Here is a 14,936-nt window from a genome sequence, read left to right as displayed (position 1 = left end):
CCCCCTCGTCCTGATGACGGTCCTCGTTTCTTCTTGGCTGCGGCGGCAGCGGAGGGAGGCCTGCGTTTCCTTGCGGGCGATCCTCGCGGGGCTGATCCCTCCAGCCTCCCTCGCGAGGCGGGTCCTGCCAGCGATCCTCGCGAGGTTGGTCGCGCCACCCCTGGCGTGGGCCGTGGTCTTCCCAGCATCCTGCGTTCCTTCCTCCTCCCCGGCCGTAACCCCGGTCGTTGCAGTCGGGACGTCGGCCGACCCTTCCTTCACGCACGGCCCGGAGCTCTTGGCATTCATTGGTGTTATGGGTGTGGAGGTCGTGGTACACGCAGTACCGACTGCCCTTGGAGGGTTCAGACTGATCTCTACCCCGCTTGGTGTCTGGCTCTGCCGCGAGCACGGCAGCCCCCTTGCACTTCACATCCTTGGCTTTGGGCTTCTTCTCTTCTGGGTCTGCGGCAGGCAGCTCGAGGAAGGAGAGGCGCCCCTCCTCAGCCCTAGCGCACTTGGTCGCCAAGTTGAACAGCTCCAAGGAGGTGCACAGGTCTTCATGCATCGCCAGCTCCTCCTTCATCTTGACATCGCGCACGCCGTCGGAGATGGCTGAGATGATGGCCTCCTTGGTCACCTTGGGGATCTTGAGGCGCGCGTTGTTGAAACGCTGGATGTACTTCTGCAGGGTTTCCCCTGGCTGCTGCTTGATACGGCGCATGTCGCTCACGGCGGGTGGCCGGTCGCGAGTACCCTGAAAGTTGGCGATGAAGCGGGTGCGCATCTCATCCCAGGAGGAGATCGTGCCTGGTGCCAGGTTCAGGAGCCAGGTGCGGGCCCCGTCCTTGAGCGCCATGGGAAACCAGTTCGCCATGACCTTCTCGTCTCCGTTGGCGGCCTCGATGCCCAGCTCGTAGAGCTGGATGATCGATTGTAATATAGCAGGGTTTTTACGCCCCTAGAGTGTCGTGTTCTCCTCAGGGACTAGGCGACAGCAACTATATTAGGCTAAAGCATGGTAATACAATTCAGATGAAGGGAACAGAAAATAAACCTAAACTATCAAGATTGTCGCCAATGAAAATGCGGACAAGCAAAGGTAGATACAGATTTTACTAACTTTCTTTTTGGTATTTTTGTAATACTTGAGAAATTAAGATACTAACACAAGCTAACATCAATGACAAGAGAAGTAAAAAGGACATGAACATAACACACACATATGTGTATATATCACAAGAACAATAAACTGGACACTAATCATCAGCAAGTACATAATATATATGACATATATAGCTAGATCTCATACATTCGAAATGAGGGACACAATGTAACAGTACAAACTGTCACTGGTCAACAAAATAAGTAAGAAACACACATGTCTTCGGACTGAACAAGTGTCATCATCACACAACAATCACTCACTCACTCACACACACACATATTTATATAACACTCGTACTAGAGTAAACACATGGACTATAAACTGGAACAAATTAGATGAACACACACATACACAAATACGAATATGATACTACAGGATACTATTCTAATACTCTCAGATGAACAAAATAAGTACTACTAATCAAGCACAAATCTGAAACTGACCAAATTTCAAGCACAACTCAAATCTGAACATTACAAGGCATTACACATCTCAGCTTATAGAAATTCAGAGAATATAGAGAGGATAAAAGAGAGATAGCAACAGTTTATGGTTCAGATTAGGAGCAGCAGGGGCGTTTGAGAAAAGGAGCAGCAAGAAAGAGGAGCAGCGGAAGTTTTGGGGAGAAGTAATAACAGCCAGCAGTTGGTTCAGATAACGAGCAGCAGCCTGTAGCAGAGGCGTGAGGAGAAGGGAGCAGCAGCAGTTATGGTTCAGGGAGGAAGACGAGGAGACAGCAGCAGGAGGTCAAGGGGAAAAAGAAGAAGTAGTGGGGGCGTGGAGAGAAGAGCAACATCATGAGTTAGGAGAAGTAGAGCAGCAAAACGGGGGCGCCCTCATGCGGATGACCAGACGCTTGTGTTCCCCTTTTTCTGGTTGGGCACGCGAGGTACGGCGGTGGCTGGAGATGGTGGATGGATGGCGCAGTGAAGGTGGAGATGGATCGATGATGGTGGATGCTGGTGATGGCGCGGTGGCGCGGCTGCGATGGATGGATGGTGTAGGGGGAGGAGAGTGATGGCGCGCGGCGGTGCTAGTGGTGATGGTGATGTGGTGGGAGTGCGATGGCACGGGTGGAGGTGCTGCGGGGTTGTGGAGCAGGTGGAGGTGCTTGGTGGCGCGCCGCCACGCCGGCCTGGCCGCGGCGGCGGCCGGAGGTGGAAGAAGGAGGCGGGGGAAAGAGGGGATGGAGATGCCAGGCACCGATTTGCAATGAGGTGCGGCTAGGGATTTCATTCCCCTCTCTGATCTGCCACATTTGCACATTGGCCCTCCTCTTCTCTTCATTTCTTCCCAAGAAGATCCTCCTCTTCTTTTAGTTTGCTCCCCTACATTACTTCTTTCCTTCATGCTCAAGCCTTGACGTATTTCTTTCATGCCCTTCTCTCTTCTCGTTAGCAACATAGTAGAAGTCTTGACGATTATAGTGCCTTTGCGCACTTTTCTGCAAAATAAACAATTCACTAGTCAACATTCTCTTTTATGATTATCATTCGAATATTCAACAAGTCGTAGCAAGAATGGATGGATATAACTCAATAAATGGTGAATTTGTGTGCCCAAATAGTATATAAGAAATGTGCTTATCAAGTTCCCCCACACTTAAATCTTTACTTGTCCTCAAGTAAAGGCAGATAACAAGAGCGAGATAGTGAATAGTGAGCTGATTAGAGAATGTCCAAGTGAAGTAGATCTCTAAACAATGCATGCTCTTGGACTTAGCTAGTGAAAATTGATGGTTAAGAGTGCTACAAAGCAGTAGGATACTAGTAAGCATGACCATTTTAAACTTTTACAATGATAAAAGAGGATCAACAAGTTTAAATGATGACTGCGCCAAATGGTTCCTAAAGAGAGCATGATCCAAAAAATAAATAAAAAGAACTTGAACTTGTGATCAGATCACTTATTACCAGGAACATTGTGGTTGAACCACTTATTGAATTTGAAGGAAGCAATGATAATATTTTATTGGTCTTACCAAAGGAACATACCACCGATCCCGAGAACATGGTATACACCTGGCTCGACCAATTATTAGTTTTTTTTGTTTGTTTGTCTCCCCAAAGGAACATACCACCGATCCCGAGAACATGGTATACACCTGGTTCGACAATTACATTTTATAATATTATTAATTACTGCCCAAGCTAACCCGATTTCACATGCCACCGATCCCGGGAACATGACATGCTACTGCAGGTAGCCAGACTTATTTATTCATTATTACTTATCTTAAATGAACAATGCATAAGAACAAAAACAGGAATCATCACTTCTCCATGTCTGGTTCACATGCTACCGATCCAGGGAACATAGCATGCTAATCCATAGTGGTTAGGTGATTGCTCTCAATGGGAAGACACTTGGCACAAATTCAGCATCTAAACGTGGTGATCTAGGTGTATCGAGGTAAAAGCAGAAAATGATTAAGTTTTCTAGTGTACTAGGGATTTGAGCACTCAAAACTAATAGCTTTCACTAATTTCAGCAAAACAAGCAATATGTAGATCACTAGTTTACATGGCATTCAACAATCAGTTCGCATATTCACATCAAGCATCATATGTCAAAGGTAAAATTCAGTGGGACGACATTTAAGAAATGGCTCAAGCAACCCAAATATCAAATGATTTCAGCATGTATCAATGGATGATATATTAAGATTCGGGTCATGAAACAGCCCACCGGGCTTATATGATGTAGGTCTCACACAATCACTCTCTGAACTGCAGCTCTTCTCTTTTTGCTTCTATATCCTCATGCCTCCTCCAGCTTCTCTCTTCATGTGTGCCCCTTGCTTCTCCTCATCCCCATGCTCTGAGTCCACCAGGGTCCCAAGGTATGTCACCTCGAACCTGGTCAGCATGAAGTGAACGATGCAGAAGCAAAAACCTGAAAGAGCACTCAACCAAAGAGACAATGCAAGTGGTAGGGATAATACCCTCCAAGTCATCAATCGAATATCCAATTACATAAGCATAGCTATAAAGCACATGTTTAGGATGGTAGAAATCAGCAAGGTCAACACTAACATGAGGATGATATTTATCATTAAGCTCAATACTAGCATGGGAGTGATATGTTTCATTAAGCATAGGACTAGCACGAGGAAAGTAACTGTGATCATCATTAATGTGAGTAATGCCACTAACAGGGTATATATGATCATATACAAGAAAATACTTTTCCAAATCTACTTTAACAGATGGCATCATGCAATGCAAGGTAGAAGCAAAGGAATCATAAGGACGCATGTCATCGAGAGGATTGGGTAAACCTGACACATCACGCTCTGGTATGACAATAGGCAAATGAATCTCATGTTCTTCATCTTCATCTACAGCAGCTTCTTTTACTTCTTCAGGAGGGATAGACATTGGATCTTCAACTTGATCACTTGGGCATTTGAGCTCTGGATCATCTTGTGCCTTGGCTACGAGTACATCTTCAATCTGAGGTATCTCTTCCTCAAGGCACTTGCTATCTTTCTCAGCTGGATGTGACGGTATTGGAACCTCACATGTATCAAGGGGAATCCCAGAATTACTCAGCTCAAGCTGTGAAGAAATAGTACTGCCAGCGTTGATGTTCTTCTCAATCTTCTTTACTTCTTCCACTAGCTCATTCCCACTCTTGATCTTCTTCATTTCATCTAGTATAACCTTCCTAATAGGATCATCCTCGGCACTCCAAGTGAACTCAAGACTCAAAAGTGCGAGCTTGTCTATGTCATCGAACTCATCTTGAGTAGGCACTTGTGTTGAAGGTGTTGGTTGACCAAATGGAGGACCATTTAACTTCATTGGCAACATCTCCTGGTGCTTAGGTATATGAATAGGAGCTGAATAAGACTGTTGTGGAGCATAGTTGTGGCTCTCCTCTTCATACCTAAATCCCTGCATTGGATAACTAGAGGCAAACGATGAGATCTCAGGGTTGTTGTTCCTATATGACATATTATGGTTTCCAGGCCACCCATATGAGTAATTTTTTTGGCATGAGCCATGCTGTTGAGCAAAGTTCATACCAAAACAATCCGGAGGATGAGAGTAACCACGCTGACATTCAGCAGGTGAATGGCCCTGAAATCCACAAATATGGCATGTAGGAGCAACATAAGGATGGCCTCTAGAATAAGCATCATAATAGCTAGGCATATCCTCAAAAACTACACCTCGCTGCCGAGCTAAATCATCTAACTGATAGGAAATCTTACTTATCAAGTCTTGAACACTTTCCGTGCTATTGCTCACATAAGCATGATGGTCTGAGTTGAATGCCATTTCCATGAAGACAATCCAACCTACAAAACAAACAAGAAAAGGAACAGAAAATAACTAGAACAGTGGTTAGGGGTTAGATATATATCACATATAAATGTCACAAAAGGAAAACAAGAAAAACCTAGTCTATAGTGTAACACAATCGCTCGACGCTAGTCCCCGGCAATGGCGCCAAAATGATCGATTGTAATATAGCGGGGTTTTTACGCCCCAAACTACGAGTGTCGTGTTCTCCTCAGGGACTAGGCGATGGCAACTATATTCGGCTAAAGCATGGTAATACAATTCAGATGAAGGGAACAGAAAATAAACCTAAACTATCAAGATTGTCGCCAATGAAAATGCGGACAAGCAAAGGTAGATACAGATTTTACTAACTTTCTTTTTGGTATTTTTGTAATACTTGAGAAATTAAGATACTAACACAAGCTAACATCAATGACAAGAGAAGTAAAAAGGACATGAACATAACACACACATATGTGTATATATCACAAGAACAATAAACTGGACACTAATCATCAGCAAGTACATAATATATATGACATATATAGCTAGATCTCATACATTCGAAATGAGGGACACAATGTAACAGTACAAACTGTCACTGGTCAACAAAATAAGTAAGAAACACACATGCCTTTGGACTGAACAAGTGTCATCATCACACAACAATCCCTCACTCACACACACACACACACACACACATATTTATATAACACTCGTACTAGAGTAAACACATGGACTATAAACTAGAACAAATTAGATGAACACACACAAACACAAATACGAATATGATACTACAGGATACTGTTCTAATACTCTCAGATGAACAAAATAAGTACTACTAATCAAGCACAAATCTGAAACTGACCAAGTTTCAAGCACAACCCAAATCTGAACATTACAAGGCATTGCACATCTCAGCTTATAGAAATTCAGAGAATATAGAGAGGATAAAAGAGAGATAGCAGCAGTTTATGGTTCAGATTAGGAGCAGCAGGGGCATTTGAGAAAAGGAGCAGCAAGAAAGAGGAGCAGCGACAGTTTTGGGGAGAAGTAATAGCAGCCAGCAGTTGGTTCAGATAAGGAGAAGCAGCCTGTAGCAGAGGCGTGAGGAGAAGGGAGCAGCAGCAGTTATGGTTCAGGGAGGAAGACGAGGAGACAGCAGTAGGAGGTTAAGGGGAAAAAGAAGAAGCAGTGGGGGCGTGGAGAGAAGAGCAACATCATGTGTTAGGAGAAGTAGAGCAGCAAAACGGGGGCGCCCTCACGCGGATGACCAGACGCCTATGCTCCCCTTTGTCTGGTTGGGCGCGCGAGGTACGGCGGTGGCTGGAGATGGTGGAGGGATGGCGCAGTGAAGGTGGAGATGGATCGATGATGGTGGATGCTGGTGATGGCGCGGTGGCGCGGCTGCGATGGATGGATGGTGTAGGGGGAGGAGAGTGGTGGCGCGCGGTGGTGCTGGTGGTGATGGTGATGTGGTGGGAGCGCGATGGCACGGGTGGAGGTGCTGCGGGGTTGTGGAGCAGGTGGAGGTGCTGGGTGGCGCGCCGCCACGCCGGCCTGGCCGCGGCGGCGGCCGGAGGTGGAAGAAGGAGGCGGGGGAAAGAGGGGATGGAGATGCCAGGCACCGATTTGCAATGAGGTGCGGCTAGGGATTTCATTCCCCTCTCTGATCTGCCACATTTGCACATTGGCCCTCCTCTTCTCTTCATTTCTTCCCAAGAAGATCCTCCTCTTCTTTTAGTTTGCTCCCCTACATTACTTCTTTCCTTCACGCTCAAGCCTTGACGTATTTCTTTCATGCCCTTCTATCTTCTCGTTAGCAACATAGTAGAAGTCTTGACGATTATAGTGCCTTTGCGCACTTTTCTGCAAAATAAACAATTCACTAGTCAACATTCTCTTTTATGATTATCATTCGAATATTCAACAAGTCGTAGCAAGAATGGATGGATATAACTCAATAAATGGTGAATTTGTGTGCCCAAATAGTATATAAGAAATGTGCTTATCACTGGAGGAACTCTGCAGGGTCAGCCGTGCCGTCGTAGCGGGGAGGCAGGTCCGGCTTGAACTTGTCGGGCCACGCGACGCTGCGTAGCTCGGGGGTGAAGGCGCGGCAGCCCGCTGTGGCCACAGGAGCCCTTGGGCGACGAAGAGCTTGGTCCTGCGGGTCCCCATGCGCTGCAGCTCGGAGCATCGCGGGGTCTTGACGTGCCGGAGCAGGGAGCGCTCGAGTAGATTCTCGAGGGCGTGGGACTTCTTGGCAGCTCTGCTCCTGCCGCGATGGCGCCTGACGGGGCGGGTTCCACTCAGGGGCCGCGCGCCTCGGAGCCAGGGCGCCTTCTCGAGGGGGAGGCGGCTGAGGCGCCCCGGGAGCTTCATTGCCCGCGCAGGGCGGGGCGCGGTGCAGCGAGAAGGACGGCGCGGGGGAGCCCCCAGCGGCGCGGACGAGCTCGGCGACTCGGTCGAGCCACTGCTCGTAGACGTCGTTGATTGGGCGGTAGCGCAGGAGCTCGTTTGCCGCGATGAGCGCAGCTCCAGCCTCCATGGCCGCGCGGGGTGCACAAGACGAAGAACCAGCAGGGGTAAGCGAGGGTGTAGCAGTGCGGCCGTCTCGCCTCATGGATGGGTGCTGGGACGATGCTTGCTGCTCGTCCCCCGCCGGGCCGGTGGCGGCGTTGACGGCGGGTGACGGGGAACGACGGGGGCGCCCGCCGACGGGGGCCGTCTGGGCGACGCGGGAAGCGAGGGCGGCTCGACGCTTGGCGCGGGCCCGACGAGCGTCTGACATGGACGCGATGGTTGGAGAAGAACAGGGCGACGGGAGGCGAATTCCGGCGCACCCCTACCTGGAGCACCAAATGTCGAATTTTGGGTTCTGGCAGACCCTTGAGGTTCAAACACTGGGGTGCGCGCGGAGATTACGCCCTCTGTCTACCTGCTCCTCACCGAATCGCTAGGACCTAAACTACGAAAAGATCAACACAAGAGACATATGGTTTATACTGGTTCGAGCCACCATTGTGGTGTAATACCCTACTCCAGTGTGTGGTGTGGTGGATTGCCTCTTGGGCTGATGATGGACAATACAAGGAAGAACAGCCTCGCGAGGGTCTGTTCTTGGCTGGTGCGATGAACTGCTAGGAGGAGCTCAGTCGCCCTATCTCTCTCTTTCTATCCTAGATGTATGCCAGATACCAGATGATGATCTCTTCTACCCTGGGGGTGGCTAGTCCTATTTTATAGGCAAAGGCCCTGGGCCTCTTCCCAAATATTGAGCGGGAAGGGCGCCAACAATTGGCCATTTTGAAGGGGAACAACGGATACACTTATCCTGACTAAAGTTGGTCCTCGCCTATCAAAGGCTCTGGTGGTGACGCGGGCTTGGGCTCCACAGTGACCTCCATCCTGCCGTTGGACTGGTCTTGGTATTGTTGCACCGAAATGGATGCCTTTGCTTGATGCTCTGCCTGCGCTTGCTCCCTTTGCACCAAAGAGGAAAGGAGGACACTGCGCGGGCTGGCGCCCGACTGGCGCCCTTGGTCGTCATGGCTTGCGTCATGGGCACCTCGCGAGGTACCCTGCCTTAAACTCTCCGCCTCCTCGTGAACCATCCTGATGAGGTCGTGCCTGAGGAAGCTCCCTATCGTCCGCCCCGCGAGGCTTGACCCCTCGCGAGGGTCTTGAGCTTGTGTTGATGAAGATGGGTTGTGCTGGGGCCCCCTTTGAGCCACGCCGCAAGCCGTAGGCAGGCAAGTCTGGGGACCCCCGTTCCCAGAACGCTGACAGAAGATGTCCGCGGAGCTGAACTCCAAGACCGGCGTCCAATCAGGTTTGATGGACACGGAAGCACGCGGTCCGGAAGCCATGGCCGGAGACGAGTCCGAGGTTCCGGTGACACAGGCCCAGCTCGATATTGGGTCTGTGTGCAGCTCGAGCGCCGCTGAGTCTGCGACCTCCGTGGCGGGGTTATGCTTCCCGTCTTCGGACGACGCAGCCCGCTCCGGCTCTAGGGCCAGGGCGGTCACATGCGCTATCTCCTGCGCGCGGCTAGATGACAGATCTAGGTCATGTTCATCATGGTGGCCGGGGACAGCCATCATGGGCTCGAACCCGTCGAAGATCAAGTCTCCACAAATATCGGCCACAAAATTCAGGCTTCCAAATCTGACCTAATGGCCAGGGGCATAACTATCAATCTGCTCTAAATGGCCAAGCGAGTTGGCCCGTAGTGCGAAGCCGCCGAATACGAAGATCTGACCAGGGAGGAAGATCTCCCCCTGGACTGCGTTGTTGTAGATGATTGATGGAGCCATCAAGCCTTCTGGTGACGACGCAGCGGAACTCTCAATGAAAGCACCAATGTCGGTGTCAATACCGGCGGATCTCGGGTAGGGGGTCCCAAACTGTGCGTCTAAGGCTAATGGTAACAGAAGGCGGGGGACACAATGTTTACCCAGGTTCGGGCCCTCTCTATGGAGGTAATACCCTACTTCCTGCTTGATTGATCTTGATGAATATGAGTATTACAAGAGTTGATCTACCACGAGATCGTAATGGCTAAACCCTAGAAGTCTAGCCTATGAGATTATGATTGTTTTCCTATGGACTAATCCCTCCGGTTTATATAGACACCGGAGGGGGCTAGGGTTACACAAAGTCGGTTACAGAGAAAGGAATCTACATATCCGAATCACCAAGCTTGCCATCCACGCAAAGGAGAGTCCCATTCGGACACGGGAAGAAGACTTCTAAACCGGAGGGGGCTAGGGTTACACAAAGTCGGTTACAGAGAAAGGAATCTATATATCCGAATCACCAAGCTTGCCATCCACGCAAAGGAGAGTCTCATCCGGACACGGGAAGAAGTCTTCTATCTTGTATCTTCATAGCCCAACAGTCTGGCTCAAGTATATAGTCCGGCTGTCCGAGGACCCCTTAGTTCAGGACTCCCTCAGCGGCGCCCCCCATCATAAGAGTTGGTAGGTGGAGGTTGGGGGTGGGGAGAACCTTTTTTCAGTTCTTAAAACGTTCTATGATATTTATTAAGAAGAAAAGGAGCAATAGAAAAAGAAAATATACACGGAATGCTAGCTCCCACACCGGGTCAACCCACTTACCTTCAACGCGTTGGCAGCGGGTCCGCGATTGTTTGAGTTCCACCGCATATAACTCACCAACTCAAATAGGAGCACATTATGCTGCCCATACTAATGGGAACTCAGAATGTCGAGCTATCTCATAGGAGTTTCCCTCAACTGGGCCGGCCCACGAAGGCAACTAGCGGTGAAAAAATGAACGATTAAGCGGGTCCGCGATTGTTTGAGTTCCACCGCATATAACTCACCAACTCAAATAGGAGCACATTATGCTGCCCATACTAATGGGAACTCAGAATGTCGAGTTATCTCATAGGAGTTTCCCTCAACTGGGCCGGCCCACGAAGGCAACTAGCGGTGAAAAAATGAACGATTAAACAACACTGCTTCCACTCGGATTCGAACCCGCGACCGCAAGCCAGTAAACAGGGGTAGCTTGCCACTGCGCCCATTTCAGTTTACTGGTCAAATGGCAATGCGAACACTTAAGACCTAGTCACACTGGTAGATCGGATTATTTTTCCTTTTTCCAATCTTTTGTTGTAAATTCTGATTATATTTTTTACAAGTAGAACGTTTTTGACATAACCCACGAGTTTTAAAAAAATGTTAGCAATTTTTCGAATTTGCAAGCAAATTTGAAAAACAGGAAATTTTTTGAAGTTGTGGACGAATATTGAAAAACAGGAACATTTTTTTAATTATGATCAATTCTCAATAAACACAAAAAAGTTTTTCGAAAATGTGAACAAGTTTCTAAATAGTGATTTTTTTAAAAACATGAATATTTTTTATAGGAGAATAAATTTTGAATTGTGAACATTTTTTTTGTAAACATGAATATTTTCAAAAACATGAACTTTTTTTGTAAACATGAACATTTTTAGAATTTTCAAACAAAATTTTGAAATGGGAACAATTTTTAAAATAACGAACAATTTTCGAAATGGAGAACAATTTTGAAAATCCCAAACAAATGTGAAATTAGAACATTTTTTAATACATGAACAAAATTTTGAAAAAATAATAACATTTTTTTTTAATTTTTGAACAATTTTTGAAAAGAGGAACATTTTTTGAAATACATGTCATAATTTAAAATTTTCTCAAAAAATGAAAAAAAATCCAACAATTTTTGAAAAAAAAACAGGAACATTCTTTGAAAATTCGAAACCAAAATTTGAAACTGGGAACATTTTTTGAATTTGTGGTTTTCGTTTGAAAAACAGGAAATATTTTTTAATTCGAAGAAAATATGTAAAACAGGAACATTTTTTGAAATTCAGAAACAAAATTTTAAAATAAACTTGAAAAGAAAAACAAAGAGAAAGAAACAAAAAAAAGAAAAGAAACAACGAAAAAGAAGAGAAATAGAAAAAAGGAAAACGAAAAAGAAAAGGCTGGTTCAGGAACCTTCTAGAAGGTTCCCAAAACCGGAAAAAAAAACCCGGCTAGAAACGTCTTAGAAGGTTCCCAAAATCGGTGTCTGCTGAAACGGTAAAATCGGCCGGCCCACTCGATCGCTCGCTCGCACCTCCTCTGTGCGAAGCGTCGACAGCTTGCCGCAACGCGCGGCAAGTAGGATTTCCACGTACCAATCTAATAGGAATCGCGTACGGGCGACGACTCGCGGACCGGGCCATTAGCGTTGTTTGCTCACTATGCTCTGTTGGCTTGGTCTTGTCTGGTTATAATTGGTTTATTTATTTTATCTTTTCAACTTTTTTTCTTTGTTTTTATTTGTTTTCTACCAGTTTCTTCAAAAAATTTCTTTACTTTTCTTTGTTTTTTCCACCTTTTGTTCTTCATTGTACTTTGATTTTCTTTGTCTCTTTCTTAGCATTCTTCCGGTTTTGTTTCTTTGTCTCTTATTATCGGTTTTTATTTTTTCCAATACATATATGTTTTTTTCTCATCCAATGTACATTTTGACGGCACACATGAAACATTTTTCTCATACATGTTGGACATTTTTCAAATAACTGATGTACATCTTTTTAAAATGCATGATTTGAACAATTTTTGAATACATGGTAGCATTTTTCAAATGCAGGTTGTACATCTTTGTACTGTCAATAAACACTTTTTAAACTACGTGAATATTGGTTTACATTATTTTTATGGACAAATTTTTGAAACATGCGAATAATGTTTAAAGTATCATGTACGTTTTTTAGTGGAATCAAACATTTTCTTAACAAATGTGGACATTTTTTACATTTTACATAGAATTTTAAAAAATGCATAATTATTTTTCCAAATTCGGGGAAACTTCCATAAAATTTCACATTTTCCTGTTGGTAAGAAACATTTTTCTGGATTCCGCGAACACTGCTTTTACGTTGTATACACATTAAAACAATCCATAAATATTTTCTGAAATGCCGGAACATTTTGTGTTTGTCACAAACATTTTTTTTGAGTTAACAACACATTCTAAAACTACGCCAGCAAATTATTTGTACTATGTGAAAAATTCAAATTCTTCTATTAATTTCCTAAATTACCTTATTTTTTGAAATATATGAATTTAATTTAGAATATGCTCCTTCTGAATACAAGTAGAAACGATAAACATAAACATCAGCTTGGTGTCCCACGTCCTTCTGGCCGGCCAACCAATGGGCCGAGTAGGCGAGGCAGCCGTCTGCCTCATAATAACCGGAATATCCTATTTGACGCTCCTTGCGTCAAACTGCCGGCGCTTCGCACAGGCGAGCGGACCGAGCAGCGACGCAAAGAGCCGGCCCAGTTTTTTGCGCCATCAACCGCCACTAGTATTTTACAGGTTTTTCTGTTTTCTATTTTTTGTTTCTGTTTATTTTCTTTTATTTTTCTTTTTTTCGTTTTCTGTTTCTTTTTTCCTTTTCATGGTTATTCTATCTTTTTTAAACTAAGTTTATGTTCGAAAATTGTTTATAAATTTTTAAAATTGTTCTTGCTTTTTAAAAAATGTTCGAAATTATAAAAAAAGTTTGTTAGAAACATTATAATTTCGAAAAATGTTCGTGATTTTGGAAAAGTGTTCTTGTTTTCATAAAATGTTGCAAATGCTTTTGTTCAGACTTTTCAAAAAATGTTTGGGTGCTAAAAAATGTGCATGGTTTTCAAAAAATGTTTCATGATTTCAAAAAATGTTTTTGTTTAAATTTTAGAAAAATGTTCTTCCTTAAAAATTTGTTCACATTTTAGAAAAATGTTCATATTTCAAAAAATGCTTTTGCGTTTCATAAAGTCATTCTTTTTTTCCTTTTAAAATAAATGATTGGCTTTTAGTAAAACTCCAAATTTTTCAGAATTTGTTAGCCTTGTCTATAATATGTTCAACACTCCGAAATATGTTCCCTTTTTCAAATTTTGTTCTCACATTAAAAAAAATGTTTGTGTTTTAGAAAATTCTTCTGGAATTCGCAAAATGTTCGCATTTTAGAAAAATTTTTAAGAGTTCAAAAAATGTCCCTGTTTTCAAATTTTGTTCTAATTTTTTAAAAATGTTCACATTTTTCAATTATTCTTCACAGTTTTTAAATATTGTTTATGTTTTCAATATTTCAAAATTCTATTCACGCTTTCAAACATTTTTCAAATTTTTATAAATTAATTCATTATTTCCAAGAGTTTGGATCTCTGTCTTTACATTCTTTACTACTTTGCGCTTATTGTATGTTAGAAGCACTGGCCTGGCCGAGTGGCTAGCGAGAATGGTTCGTGAGCTGGAGGTAAGCAGTTCGAATCCCACCTCCGTCTGATTTGTTGCTATATTTTTAAATCGTCAGGATGGCTAAATGGGCCGGCCCAGTCGGGGCTCCGTGTGTGCGTCGCGGCAGCAATTTGCCGCAGAGCGCGGCACATAGGAGGTCCCCAAATAACGGCCAAATCCTATTTGGTACAGGGCGCACACCCCCCGTGTACACATAGTCTTATAGCGGGCCGGCCTATCCTGCTTTCCTTTTCTTAGGAAAACCCCAAAAAATGAGCGTCGACCGCGACTCGAACCCCGCTCGTTCGTTTCACGTAGCTACCACACAAACCAGTTGAACCAGATGACCACATGTGATATAACCGTTCTTTTTCTTCTCTTTATAACATGCGGCGTGAACTTTTTCAAAAGCGACCAAATTTTCACAAAATCGGTGATCTATTTTTAAAATTCGATGAACTTTTCTAAAAATTGATGAATTTTTTTCAAATTTGATGAACTTTTTCTAAAATTGATGAACTATTTTTAAATTTGATGAACTTTTTTTCAAACTCGACGAACTTTTTTCAAACTCGGTGAACTTTTTCAAAATCGATGAACTTTTTTTCAAAATCGATGAACTCTTTTCAGGTCGATGATCTTTTCTTTAAAAATCAATGAACTATTTTCATTTTTGTGATTTTTCTTCAAAATTG

At 44.5% G+C, this 14,936-nt stretch overlaps 1 protein-coding gene across 3 annotated transcripts; it reads right to left on the bottom strand.

Annotated features, from left to right (window-relative positions):
- Positions 1 to 1,271: 1,271 nt before the first annotated feature.
- On the bottom strand, positions 1,272 to 7,223 carry LOC123093131 (uncharacterized). 3 transcript variants are annotated; one of them, XM_044515044.1, is made up of 3 exons: positions 5,367 to 7,223; positions 5,178 to 5,232; positions 1,272 to 5,059 (listed from the first exon to the last, which is right to left on the bottom strand). In XM_044515044.1, exons 2-3 carry the CDS (start codon positions 5,213 to 5,215, stop codon positions 3,955 to 3,957), a joined length of 1,143 nt encoding a protein of 380 aa, XP_044370979.1. In that variant the 5' UTR covers positions 5,216 to 5,232; positions 5,367 to 7,223; the 3' UTR covers positions 1,272 to 3,954. The 3 variants fall into 3 exon arrangements, 2 of the variants coding, with proteins under 2 accessions (XP_044370979.1, XP_044370978.1); XR_006445117.1 differs by having other exon boundaries at positions 1,272 to 2,591; positions 3,861 to 7,223; XM_044515043.1 differs by having other exon boundaries at positions 1,272 to 5,232.
- Positions 7,224 to 14,936: the final 7,713 nt, after the last annotated feature.

The sequence above is a fragment of the Triticum aestivum genome, chromosome 4B, assembly GCF_018294505.1.
Source record: "Triticum aestivum cultivar Chinese Spring chromosome 4B, IWGSC CS RefSeq v2.1, whole genome shotgun sequence".
NCBI classification, from domain to species: domain Eukaryota; kingdom Viridiplantae; phylum Streptophyta; class Magnoliopsida; order Poales; family Poaceae; genus Triticum; species Triticum aestivum.
The sequence above is the reverse complement of the archived record's forward strand: the minus strand, read 5'-3'. Positions and strand labels throughout refer to the sequence as shown.